General features: G+C 51.4%; 1 protein-coding gene across 2 annotated transcripts in view; it reads right to left on the bottom strand.

Moving 5' to 3' along the window:
- Nucleotides 1-14153, bottom strand: part of PRPF6 (pre-mRNA processing factor 6) — a 52558-nt gene that overhangs the window by 23191 nt on the left and 15214 nt on the right. For both annotated transcript variants that reach the window (XM_025398639.1, XM_025398640.1), the window contains exons 6-10: nt 13517-13672; nt 11265-11359; nt 10651-10807; nt 9245-9407; nt 409-527 (exon numbers count right to left, since the gene is read on the bottom strand). In XM_025398639.1, coding sequence (XP_025254424.1) covers nt 409-527; nt 9245-9407; nt 10651-10807; nt 11265-11359; nt 13517-13672 — 690 coding nt within the window. The remainder of the gene's footprint in view (nt 1-408; nt 528-9244; nt 9408-10650; nt 10808-11264; nt 11360-13516; nt 13673-14153) is intronic.

Genomic DNA, 14153 nt, shown 5'->3' on the forward strand with positions numbered 1-14153 from the left:
TGAAACCCCGTCTCTACTAAGAAATAAAAAAAATAGCCGGGCGAGATGGTGGGCGCCTGTAGTCCCAGCTACTCGGGAGGCTGAGGCCGGAGAATGGCATGAACCCGGGAGGCGGAGCTTGCAGTGAGCTGAGATCCGGCCACTGCACTCCAGCCTGGGCGACAGAGCGAGACTCCGTCTCAAAAAAAAAAAAAAAAAAAAATAGCAAAACTAGCTGAAGCCTCTCACCACCCTGCCTAGCAGCTGTGTACAGAACGGTATCCTGGGGCTCCGTACAGCCTTCTGCTCCCAGAAAGCGCAGCCTGAGTGAGCTCAATGCTCCACTTACATCATCACTTCCAGACACAGAACCTGGGCTCGGGCCTTGGCCACTCTGGGCTTTGGTGGCCCTGAGTCCGCCAGACTCACCTCCACACTGGTGGGGCAGCACTCCACAGCCCGACTCAGCATGATTCTGGCATCTTCAGGCTCTTCCAGCTCAACAGCTGCTTTCCACAAGCGAACCGAGTTTGGAACATGCTCGAGGGCTAGGAAAGGTCAAAGGAGAAACCACGTTACAGAAAAGGAGACAAAAGCAGGAGGCTCATGTGGTGAGCATGCTGCTGGTCAGGGTGAGATGGACTTCCCCAGTGACAGTCAGGGACCACACACGTGCCCTTTAAGTGGCTTCCTTCAGTTCTGGGGCAGACACAAACAAGGACAAACAGAGCATCTTGTGGTAGCAGAAAGCAAGGAAGTGACTGAAGACTGCCGGGGTCACATCAACAGGACTCAGGAAACCAGCAACGATGGGAATGAACCTCAAAAACATGCTGAACAACAAAAGAAACCAGTCCCAAAAGAGTTTAGACTGTACGACTCCCTTTATGTGACGTTTGAAAACAGGCAAAACTCGCCGGGCGCGGTGGCTCACGCCTGTAATCCCAGCACTTTGGGAGGCCGAGGCGGGCGGATCACAAGGTCAGGAGATCGAGACCACGGTGAAACCCCGTCTCTACTAAAAATACAAAAAATTAGCCGGGCGCGGTTGTGGGCGCCTGTAGTCCCAGCTACTCGGGAGGCTGAGGCAGGAGAATGGCGTGAACCCAGGAGGCGGAGCTTGCAGTGAGCCGAGATCGCGCCACTGCACTCCAGCCTGGGCGACAGAGCGAGACTCCGTCTCAAAAAAAAAAAAAAAAAAAAAAAAAGAAAACAGGCAAAACTCATCTTGGTAAAATAAGTCAGAAGCATGACTGCCAACGAATGGGGACAGTGCACTGACTGAGAGGCACCAGGGGACTTTCTTGGAGGATGGAAATGTTTTTGTTTTTGTTTTGAGACACAGTCTCATTCTATTGCCCAGGCTGGAGTGCAATGGCACGATCTCAGCTCACTGCAACCTCTGCTTCCTGGGTTCAAGTGATTCTCCTGTCTCAGCCTCCCAAATAGCTGGGACTATAGGTGTGCACCACCACGGCCAGCTAATTTTTGTATATGTAGTGGAGATGGGGTTTCACCATATTGGCCAGGCTGGTCTCAAACTCCTGATGTCAAGTGATCCACCTGCTTCAGCCTCCCAAAGTGCTGGGATTACGGGTGGGGCCACGGCGCCCACCCTAGAAATGCTCTATGCCTTGGCCGAGTGTGGGTTATATGGGTGTATGCACTTGTGAAGACATCAAACTGCACACTTAAGATCTACGTAATTCACTTCAGATATTTAGGGGAAAAAAATGCCAGTGTCTGAAATACCTCTTTTTTTTTTTCTGAGACAGAGTCTCGCTCTGTCACCAGGCTGGAGTGCAGTGGCATGATCTCGGCTCACTGCAACCTCTGTCACCCAGGTTCAAGTGATTCTCCTGCCTCAGCCTCCCAAGTAGCTGGGAGTATAGGCATGTGGCCACCACGCCCAGCTAATTTTTGAAATTTTAGTAGAGACGGGGTTTCACCATGTCGGCCAGGATGGTTTCAATCTCTTGACCTCGTGATCCACCCGCCTCGGCCTCCCAAAGTGCTGGGATTACAGGCATGAGCCACCACGCCCAACCTGAAATACCTCATTATTATATGTTTTGCCTTAAATAAAAATACTTAAAACTTAAAAAAAATTCAAGATCAAACTAGAAGAGACTCTCACTGGACAATGATCAGAGAGTCTGAAGGTCAATAATAATCTTAAGAATATTACCTGCAATGTATTCGAATCCATGAAATACAACAGCATTCAAAGTTCATAACAAAGCTCAAAGAGACCATTAGTCACCTTTGGAGAATGCCAGAGAACGAAATCATCATCCCGAAAGTTGAAAGGAGAGCAAATCAAGTATCTATTCTGTCTTTTCCAAATAAACACAGAATAACCAAATCATGGATATAGGAAAGTTCTTCTCTTTAGAATAATTCTGGCAATAAAAACAAAAAGGGTGACCTAATTGTAATGTCACCGTTTTGCACACCCTAACGAAGTCACAGATGCGGGCACAGGTCACCAGCCACTGCCAAAGGCAGGAGCTGAAAGGCTGTGGAGAACCCCATGAAGGACACTGGGGCCACTGAGCCGTGACAGCCTCTGCAGCTCCTGACGCTGCTTGCATTGCCACGAATGCTTCCTTGGTTAAAAAAAAAAAAAAAAAGGAAAAAAAAAAAAAAGCAAAAAAAAAGCTTACTCTTACAAGTCTCCAAATCTACCTTCCAATTTACAAGAGGATACAGGAAACAGAGGATACAGGAAACGAGGCCACAGGAAACAGTCTCATGGCTGCAGTGAGCAAACCCCAACGTGAGGACTCTGAAGGAAAAACCCAATTCCATCAACAAACCCAGAAAAGACATCAACCAAACTCAATGTTTACACTGTGCTTAGATGCTGACTCAAACCAACCGTGCGTGCATGTGGTTATGTGCGCGTGTGTCTGTGGCAGGTACTGACATGACAGCTGGAAAAATATGAATGCTGTAGACATTTAACGATGTTAAGAAATTAGGCCAGGCTGAGTGCGGCCTGTAGCTCATGCCTGTACTCCCAGCATTTTGGGAGGCCAAGGCGGGCAAATCACCTGAGGTCAGGAGTTCGAGACCAGCCTGATCAACATAGTGAAACACTGTCTCTACTAAAAATATAAAAATTAGGAAGGTATGGTGGCATGCACCTGTAATCCCAGCTATTGGGGAGGCTGAGGCAGGAGAATTGCTTGAACCCAGGAGAACTGCAGTGAGCTGAGACTGCCACTGCACTCTAGCCTAGGTGACAGAGAGAGACTGCAACTCAAAAAAAAAAAAAGAAAAAGAAGAAAAGAAATTAGGCCAGGCAGCTGACTGTGGTGGCTCACACCTGTAATCCCAGCATTTTGGGAGGCTGAGGTGGGAGGATCACTTGAGCCCAGGAGTTCGAGACTAGCCTGGACAACATGGCAAAACCTTGTCTCTACAAAAATACAGCTAGGCGTGGTGGCATGTACTTGCGGTCCCAGCTAGCTGGGTGGCAGAGATGGGAGGACTGCTTGAGCCCAGGAGGTGGAGGTTGCAGTGAGCCAAAACTGTACCACTGAACTCCAGCTCCAGCCTAGGTGAAAGAGGGAGACCCGGTCTCAAAAAAAAAAGGAGGAAAAGGGCAGGGCAGGGGAGTGGAGGGGAGGAGGGAAGAGGAGGAGGGGAGGGAAGGGGGCAAGCGAGTGAGCTACGCGGTCCTGTAGGTACCTGCTCTCCTGCTGAGAAACAGCCCCAGGCTGGCTGTGAGGCCCTGGCAGGGAATGAACACTCAGCTCAGGGACACAGAAACGACTGAGCAACCTGCTGCCCGCTCCGGGTGTTACTGACAGACCAAGCCACAAGGTTGGGCAGATGCAGCAGTGGCCTCATAAGGTAGAAATGGCACCCGGGAGATGGGGTGGAAGGAGGCAGGTGCAGCACAGCTGCCTAAGCCACGGGGCAGACGCCCCCTCCACTGGTGGCTGCTCAACTGCTTTCCTCCCTCAGCCCACACTTACAACCTCTGAGGAGTTCCTTAGGATCAAGAGACTGAGAAGGCAAAAGTCTGTTGTGGTTTACACATGGTTCTGCACAGCACACTGGCACTGACACCCCTGGCCTTATTATCTGGACGTCCACTTGACCACCTGACGGACAGCCAGAAGACAAAGCTGTGTGAATTCACTGACTCAGGCAGAACAGTCTTACCATGTGCCCATCACTCAGAGCCATGGCCTGGCAGCCCAGCAGGATGCCACAGATGCTGTGAATAGACCCCAATCCCAGCTGGATCTCACAGCCAGAACACACGGGTCTAGGAATAAGCAGTGATGTCTGAACGGCTCTGAGGCCACAAGTCCTGTCTCTGCCTCTTTGGACCCTCCTGTCAAGAGAGCTAGTCCAAAGGCCGAGCACGGTGGCTCACACTTGTAATCCCAGCACTTTGGGAGGCCGAGGCAGGTGGATCATGAGGTCAGGAGTTCGAGACCAGCCTCGCCAATGCAGTGAAACCAAACCCCGTCTCTACTAAAAATACAAAAAGTAGTTGGGTGTGGTGGCAGGCACCTGTAATCCCAGCTACTTGGGAGGCAGGAGAATTCCTTGAACCCAGAAGGTGGAGGTTGCAGTGAGCCGAGATCGCGCCGCTGCACTCTAGCCTGGGCAACAGAATGAGACTCAGTCTCAAAAAAAAAAAAAAAAAAAAAAAAGAGAGCGAGCAAGCGAGCGAGCTAGTCCAAAGGGAGTATGTGTCAACCAGGGTGCAGGTCACAGCTCCCTCTGGCCTCCTCATGTACCAGCCCTGGCTGGAGAGGCTAACCCTGACTCCCAAAGCGAGACTGAGTTGCTGCCACCCACTGGGGGAGACTATCTAGAGGCCGGTCCTGAGTACAGTTTAGTATTTCTGCTTCTACCAGTAAAAGTTAATGGGAACTACAGTCGCCAAAAAAGCAAAACTACCAACAAGTCAGACCCTTTGGGGATAAAGATTTGGGTCCTGGCTGGGCACAGGGGCCCACATCTGCAGTGCCAGCATTTTGGGAGACTGAGGTGGGAGGATCACCTGAGTCCAGGAGTTTAAAACCAGCCTGGACAATATAGGGAGACCTCGTCTCTACGAAAAATTAAAAACTTAGCCAGGCATAGTGGTGTGTCCCTGAAGTCCCAGCTACTCAGGAGGCTGAGACTGGAGGATAGTTTGAGTCTGGGAGGTTGAGGCTCCAGTGACCCTATGATCATGCCACTGCACTCCAGCCCGGGCAACAGAGCGAGAGCCTGTCTCAAAATAAAAATTATCTGGGCATGGTGGTATGCGCCTGTGGTCCCAGCTACTCAAGAGCCGGAAGCAGGAGGATCACTAGAGCCCAGGAGGTTGAGGCTGCAGTGAGCTGATTGCAACACAGCTCTCCAGCCTGGGCAATAGGAGGAGGCTCTGCCTAAAAACAAAAAGATTCGGGTTACTCATCCAGGTCAAGAACCCTGACTGAGTAGGGTGATGGCAGAGGGCACAGCAGTAAATAAAGAAAGCCCCATCCTCCAGCCAAGCGACGAGGCACAGACAGAAGACACGAGCGACACAGCTGCTTTTCCTGTGTGCGCTCGCCTCTCCTGCATGGGAGACACAGCTGCTTTTCCTGTGTGCGCTCGCCTCTCCTGCATGGGAGACGAGTGCTTCATTTGTCCAAATATGAACTACTTCCCTCAGTACTTTGTACATTGGTGGAGATGAACTTCGTGTCTCTAAAGAACAGTATATTCATGTGGGACTCAATGTATGGAGTCATTAACTTACGACTCCCAGGACTCTGTGTCTTTAGGTTTTGGGAGAGAGCTGACATATCTCCAATGGCATCTCATCAGCAGCCCACAGGCATGGCACCAAAGCCAACAAGGCCACCTTCCCCAGGAGCTTTCGGAAGCCACACAGCACACCACATTACAATGGCCTCCAGGGAGTGTGACTTTATGAGCAGAAGGGGAGGAAGCACCACAGCCAGCCAACGTATGTGAAGGAAGCACACACCCCTGAAGTTGGCCTAGAACAGGAAAAGAGTATTCTGAAGGCTAGACAAAGCCGTGAAGATGTGACTGTGCAGAGGCCAACATGCTCTCCGGGGGCCACGTGACCGCAGGGAAGCCCCCCCGACCTGAACTGTGCCGTTCCTGTGCCCCCAGAAGGACACGCTGGTGATGGCTGCTGAAGGATGCCACGCTTCACAGGCCAGAGCGTACGGCTTAGTGTAAAATGACTCCACTTCCACACACCTGCATTAACTAGCGAAGTACACGGCACGTTATTCGAGCTGCGTTTCGTAGGGGAGCCGCCAGCCGGGTCTCCCCAAGGGACTCTGCACATGGGACACCCTACCCTGGCCAGTAAGCTCACAGGCTGCACTCTCCCCAATCCTGAAAGCCCTCTTCCCTTTTACAGAGGAAGACATGGAAGCTCAGAGGCCAAGCACCATGCCTAAGGTTACTCAGCCTCCTCAGGTCTCAAGACCAGCACCCGAAACGCCTGGTCTCCCAACAAAGGACTAAGGTGACAGCTCAGCCCAACAGCGACCCAGAGCTCACGGAGACGATGCACTGCCAGGCTCCCCGGCTGGCAGGCATCCTAAGTCACCGGTGGAGGTAGCTGTCATCTTAATTTCAAAAACCAGACCCTTCAAGCAACGTTTAAGTGTTCGCTGACAACCAAATGAAGCAGTGCTGGGCTTTACCCCAGGAAAAGAACCCAGTTTTTAGAAATATTCTTGGGAAAGGGCAGGCCAAGACCAGTATTAGGGGCAGCAGCAAAGGCCATCCTAGAGATCCTGGGTTCATTCCACCTTAGCACAGCTTCTCTGCCTGAGAGAGCAGAGCCAGGAGGCCACTCCCTGAGAAGATGGCCGTGGAAACACAGTCCCTCAATACTCCCCGAAGGCCCCCACCTCCAAGAGCATACGCATACTCCCGTCTCCAAATCCAAACCCACTGGAAACGAACCCAGAACTCCCGTCTCCAAATCCAAACCTACTGGAAACAAACCCGGACAATCTGGTGGTGAGCAGGGAGTGGCCACAAAGACATTCATGATCATTCATCAAACTGTGGCAGGAAGAATTCAATAGAGCTTTTCTAAATAAACAAATTAATTACCCAGACTTTCATGGGCTCTTCATCAAAGAACTATTTCTTCCTAGCTGAAAAAAGATAAACTGATTTCTACAAACCAAGACAGGTGCTAACTTTCTGTTCCTGGCCTCATTATAAGAGGCTGTCTCTGGCCAGGAGCGGTGGCTCAGGCCTGTAATCCCAGCACTCTCGGAGGCCGTGGCGGTGGATCACGAGGTCGGGAGACCAAGACCATCCTGGCTAACACAGTGAAACCCCGTCTCTACTAAAAATACAAAAAAACTAGCCGGGCCTGATTACCCAGGCGTGGTGGCGGCGCCTGTAGTCCCAGCTGCTCGGGAGGCTGAGGCAGGAGAATGGCATGAACCCGGGAGGCAGAGCTTGCAGTGAGCTGAGATCGCGCCACTGCACTCCAGCCTGGGTGACAGAGCGAGACGCTGTCTCAAAAAAAAAAAAAAAAAATTGGGCCAGGCGCAGTGGCTCACGTCTGTAATCCCAGCACTTTGGGAGGCCGAGGTGGGTGGATCACTTGAGGTGAGGTGTTCAAGATCAGCCTGGCCAACATAGAGAAACCCCGTCTCTACTAAAAACACAAAAATTAACCAGGCGTGGTGGCACATGCCTGTAGTCCCAGCTACTCAGAAGGCTGAGGCAAGAGGATCGCTTGAACCCAGGAGGCAGAGGTTGCAGTGAGCCAAGATGGTGCCATTGCACTTCAGACTGGGTGACAAAGTGGGACTTCATCTCAAAAAAAAAAAAAGGCTGGGCACAGGGGCTCACACCTGTAATCCCAGCACTTTGGGAGGCCAAGGCGGGAGGATCACCTGTGGTCAGGAGTTTGAGACCAGCCCAGCCAACATGGGGAAACCCCATCTCTACTAAAAATACAAAAATTGGCTGGGCGTGGAGGCACACACCCGGTATTCCCGGCTACACAGGAGGCTGAGGCAGGAGAATCACTTGAACCCAGGAGGCAGAGGTTGCAGTGAGCCAAGATTGCGCCCCTGTACTCCAGTCTGGGCGACAGAGCAAGACTCTATCTCAAAAAAAAAAAAAAAAAAAAAATTTGTATAGAAGCCACCTGCATAGGCCAGGCGCAGTGGCTCACGCCTGTAATCCCAGCACTTCAGGAGGCGGAGGTGGGTGGATCACAAGGTCAGGAGATGGAGACCATCCTGGCGAACTCGGTGAAACCCCACTTCTACTAAAAATACAAAAAGAAATTAGCCGGGTGTGTTGGCGGCGCCTGTAGTCCCAGCTACTGGGGAGGCTGAGGCAGGAGAATGGCGTGAACCTGGGAGGCGGAGCTTGCAGTGAGCTGAGATCCGGCCACTGCACTCCAGCCTCGGTGACAGAGCGAGACTCCATCTCAAAGACAACAACCACAACCACAAAAAACAAAACAAAAAAAAAGAAGCCACCTGCAGATTGGCTTCAGAGCAGCCCCCGACCAGCACTTGTTCTGGGCCCAGTTCAACAGCAGCATCTACCGCACGTTTCCAGTGACCAGAGAAACCACAGAAAGAAAAATCCACAAACTGCCCACAAAAGCTCTATCCTGGCAGGAATCCCTGGATGGAGCCAGGTTCCCCGGCAGGGACCCCGCCGCCATCATCCGGCCTGAGCTGACGGCAGGCGCTGCCTCGGGGGCAGGAGACGCAGCCTCGTCAGCAGCAGGGAAGAGTCCAATCAATGCGGGGCTCCAGTGCCTTCTCAGGAGAGAAAGCGAGTAACACCCACAAAGGGTGTGCACATGCCAGCTGCCGGCTCCGCTCTTCACAGAGACCATCTCCAGAGCCCCAGGACACAGGCTTTGAGCTACTATGGTTCTCACCCTGCAGATGAGGGAAGCCTGGACCACAGAGTGACTGCCCAATGCAACCAAAATCACACACTGGAAAAAGGCAGGAGTGAGGGCTCAACCCCAACATCCCTTCTGGGATGGGAACTCGCCCACCACAGTGTCCCTCCCCCATGGGGGTCCAAGGGCAGAGGCAACCCAACCTGAGAAAAGGCCTGAAAAATGTCCCTGGTTCCTTATCCACTCTCACCAAAAGCCTGAGCCAGGAGCAGGAAAGCTGCTGAGAGGAGGGGCCCCAAGGAGGGAGAAAGCAGCACCTCCGAGGGAGGGGCCAGAGACCCCAGGAGCCCCTGCTGGTGGCAGGCACCTCCGAGGGAGGCTCACCTTTCCGAAGAACCCGCTTCTTTGCGCGAATGTCTGTTTCCAGCTCTGCTGCTCTGATGTAAATCCTGACAGACTGTGGGAGATGACGGACAGCTTGGGCCACCACGGCCTTGGCTGTGTCCCCAGGCTGCAACCTGGCTGCTTCCAGCCAGACATCTTCACTCTGCGAGGCAAGAGATAAGATCAATAAGGCTCAGGGCAGGCTGGAAGCCACAACAGGGCAGCAGGCACAGATCTCTAGAGCAGATCCTCGGGCCCCAAATTTTACAAAAGCCAATCAGCTCAGCCTCTAACACACCTGCACCAGGAGTCACCCCCTTATAACACTCGCGGACATGGCTACCATATGTCTGAATGAAGAACACATAATGGCTGGGTGCAGTGGCTCACGCCTGTAATCCCAGGACTTTGGGAGGCCAAGGCAGGTGGATCATGAGGTCAGGAGTTTGAGACCAGCCTGGCCAACAAGGCAAAACCCTGTCTCTACTGAAAATACAAAAATTAGCCAGGTGTGGTGGCACGTGCCTGCAATCCCAGGTACTCAGGTGGCTGAGGCAGGAGAATCGCTTTAACCTGGGAGGCAGAGGCTGCAGTGAGCCAAGATCATGCCATTGCACTCCAGCCTGGGCAACAGAGCGAGACTTAAAAAAAAAAAAGAACACATAAAACACCACTTGGTGAAAAGAGCACGATTTGCCTGCAGGATAACTCCACGGACAAAGCGGAGACTGTGCAACTACTTGGGTAGTTCTTTTTTGCTGTTGTTTTTTGAGACGATGTCTCACCCTGTCCCCCAGGCTGGAGTGCAGTGGCATAATCTCAGCTCACTGCAACCTCCACCTCCACCTCCCGATTAGTTTTGCCATGTTGGCCAGGCTGGTCTCGAACTCCTGACCTCAGGTGATCCACCCGCCTCAGCCTCCCAAAGTGCTGAGATTACAGGCGTGAGCCACCATGCTTAGCTGCCATTAGGTGGGTGAAGAGCTGACCAACTGAGCTCTTTATAATGAAGCTTAGCCTGCCATTAAACCGTGGTGGATTCAGGCGCGGTGGCGGGTGCCTGTGGTCCCAGCTACTCTGGAGGCTGAGACAGGACAATGGCATGAACCCGGGAGGTGGAGCCTGCAGTGAGCCAAGATCGTGCCACTGCACTCCAGCCTGGGTGACAGAGCGTGACTCTGTCTCAAAAAAAAAAACAAAAAAAACAAAAAACAGTGGTGGATTAGCCTTCACTCCACGTGAAAACAAGCAGGAAAAAAACCCTTGGCCGCTTTTCACATGCTCCCCCAGCCTGTCCCACTGTCTGTAGTTTCAATACCAAAAGAAAGAGATTTGTTCTAAGTTTACTCCCGTAGGGGGCCCACAATCACGCAGCCTCCCAGGAAATGCCTCACAGCGCAGCTCACCTTGGGGCACATCTCTGTCCCCTTCATGATAAGGTTCCGAGCTACTTGTAGCTTCCCCGTGACTTCTTCCAGGCGGGCTGACGCAATCCAGGCTGGCGGGTGATGAGGGTTCGTCTCCCGAACAGACTTGAGGAGCAGTCGTGCCTTCTTGATATCACTACAAGAGGGAGAGTGCACACAGCATCAGGCCATGCTGTCAGGGGTGCACCCGAGACCTAGAACGAAGGCACCCACTTCCCAGTCGCAATGTAAGAACCATCAGTCCTGATGTCCCGAGTTATACAAAACAACTCAGAACGTCAGTGTGCGCTCCTCCAAGCCTGTTCAGCCTCCCTGAGACAAACGCTGAGAACCGAGGTCCAGATGGGGCACGTGGGACACAGCCGGCTGCTTTCCTGCTCAGCACAGGCAGCGACTTGCAGTATCACATGTAACACGTTCAGTGTATGCAATGACTGGATACAGACACATTTCAAATGGAAAAACCAAACTACTCCACTTTATATTTCTTAGAACAACGTCACATTTTGACTGCATATTGCCCATATAAAATCCAAAATATCCTAGGCAACTGGAGTCTCCATCCCAGCCCAGCGGTTCTGCGAAGCACTCACTTGATGTCCCCTCCGTGTGTCGGGATCATGGAATTTAAATCCGTCAGGTAGCCTTTGGGGTCAACGACGGTCTGTCCACTCACGGAGTCAGACACCTGTGAGACAGGCCAGGCTGAGTCAGCTGGATGTGACCAGGTGCAAAACGAAGATCTCAGAGGGTCCCTGGAGCCCCTCCCACAATCCTCGGTGAGTAGTCAGAAGAAAGAAAACAACCTTCATCGCACTCAGACAACACCTTGTGATAATAACAAATTTCTTCTGTATGGAAAAAGATCTATATTTTTATTTATTTTTTTGCGACAAGGTCTCACTCTGTCACCCCTACAAGTAGGAGTGCAGTGGCAATCATAGCTCACTACAGCCTCCAGTTCCAGGGCTCAAGGAATCCCCCTGCCTCAGCCTCCAAAGACTCTGTCTCTACAAAAAAACATAATTTTTGGCCAGGTGTGGTGGCTCACACCTGTAATCTCAGCACTTTGGGAGGCTGAGGCGGGTGGATCACAAGGTCAGGAGTTTGAGACCAGCCTGGCCAGGATGGTGAAACCCCGTCTCTACTAAAAATACAAAAATTAGCCAGACGTGGTGGCACACGCCTATAGTTCCAGCTACTTGGGAAGCTGAGGCAGGAGAATCATTTGAACCCGGGAGGTGGAGGTTGCAGTGAGCCAAGACCGTGACATTGAACTCCAGCCTGGGGACAGAGTGAGACTGTGTCTCAAAAACAAAAACAAAAACATGCTGACACACGCTGCACCAAGGATGAACCTTAAGGACATGAGCTAAGTGAAATAAGCCCGTCACAATAAGGTAAATACTGTAAGACTGCAGTCATATGAGGTCCAGAGAGTAGCGAAATTTACAGAAACAGAAAGAATGGTGGATGCCAGGGGCCAGGGAGAAAGGGCACAGGGACTTAGTGTTTAACGGGTACAGAGTTTCAATCTGGGAAGACGAAACAGTTCTGGAGATGAATGGTGATGAGGCTGTATAACAACATGAACATAACTACGTCAATGAAGGTATGTACAGTTAAGAAAGATTAAAATGGTAAATTCAGTGTTACACATATTTTACCACAAAAAAATTACTGTGACAGTTTTATTTATTTTGAGAGTCTCACTCCGTAATCCAGGTTGGTGTGCAGTGGCACGATCATAGCCCACTGCAGCCTCAAACTCCCTGGCTCAAGCAATCCTCCCACCTCAGCCTCCGAATAGCTGGGACTACAGGCACGCACCACCAGTCCCAGCTATTTCTTTTAGTTTTTGTAGAGACGGAGTCTCACCATCACCATGTTGCTCAGGCTGGTCTTGAACTCCTGAGTTCAAGCAATCCTCCTGCCTTGGTCTCTCAAAGTGCTAGGTGGAAGGATCGCCTTAGCCCAGGGAGGTCGAGGCTGTATGTAGTGAGTCGTGATTGCACCCCCCTTTTTATTTTTATTTTTTTTGAGACAGTCTCACTCTGTTGCCCAGGCTGGAGTGCACTGGTGCAATCTCAGCTCACTGCAACTTCCAACATCCGGGTTCAAGCGATTCTCCTGCCTTAGCCTCCCGAGTAACTGGGATTACAGGCACCCGCCACCACACTTGGCCAATTTCTGTATTTTTAGTAGAGACAGGGTTTCACCATGTTGGCCAGGCCAAAAGTAGTATGTATGTTCCTTCACGGTTTCTGATGTGCATATCAGAAAGATATGTACTTCACTGGTGTCTAGAGCACCCAATCTCCAGATCAAAGTACACGTTCCATGCAGGGCCACAAGACAATTTACTGAGGGGCAGGAAGAAAACACATTTCTAAAAAAATCATTATTTTATATTTTTAAAAAAGCCCAGGTGCACTGGCTCACGCCTGTAGTCCCAGCATTCTGGGAGGCCGAGGCAGACAGATTACCTGAGGTCAGGAGTTTGAGAACAACCTGGCCAACATGGTGAAACCCTGTCTCTACAAAAAATACAAAAATTAGCCGGGTCTGGTGGTGTGCACCTGTAATCCCAGCTACTCAGGAGGCTGAGGTAGGAGAATCGCTTGAACCCGGGAGGTGGAGGTTGCAGCGAGCCAAGATCATGCCATTGCACTCCAGCCTCTGGGTGACAGAGCAAGACTGTCTCAAAATTTAAAAAATTTTTAAAATCTGCAGAATTATTCAGGCAAAAATCAAGCCAAAAAAAAAAGAAGAAGGAGAAGAAAAAACAAAACAAAATGAAAATATCTAAACCTGTCCACAGGAAAATGCTGCATGACGAACTCACCTGGCTCAGCCTCATGTCCATCAGAGTGTTCCTGGCTTGGCCAATCTTCCTCATGTCCAGCTCACCGGTGCCAGGTGTCATCAATCCTGGTGTCATTCCACCTGGGTATGGAGTGTTTAGTCCACCTGGATAGGGTGTGTTAAGACCTCCAAATTGCTGGAGGAGAAGAGAGGAAAGGGAAGAATAAAACAACAGTTTGCATTTTATTTTTTTTTTGAGGCGGAGTCTCGCTCTGTCGCCCAGGCTGGAGTGCAGTGGCGCGATCTCGGCTCACTGCAAGCTCCGCCTCCTGGGTTCACGCCATTCTCCTGCCTCAGCCTCCCGAGTAGCGGGACTACAGGCGCCGCCACCACGCCCGGCTAGTTTTCTGTATTTTTTAGTAGAGACGGGGTTTCACCGTTAGCCAGGATGGTCTCGATCTCCTGACCTCGTGATCCGCCCGCCTCGGCCTCCCAAAGTGCTGGGATCACAGGCGTGAACCACCGCGCCCGGCCAACAGTTTGTATTTCATGCCAAAGAAATTTATTCTCTGAAATACTTCCCCAGTGGCCTGACATATGCACAGTTGTGTGGACAGACTCGGCCACAGCATAGCCATGACCTGCAGAAGCACCGAATCCAACACAACCCACCACTC

This window comes from Theropithecus gelada, chromosome 10 (genome assembly GCF_003255815.1).
Source record: "Theropithecus gelada isolate Dixy chromosome 10, Tgel_1.0, whole genome shotgun sequence".
Taxonomy (NCBI): Eukaryota; Metazoa; Chordata; class Mammalia; order Primates; family Cercopithecidae; genus Theropithecus; species Theropithecus gelada.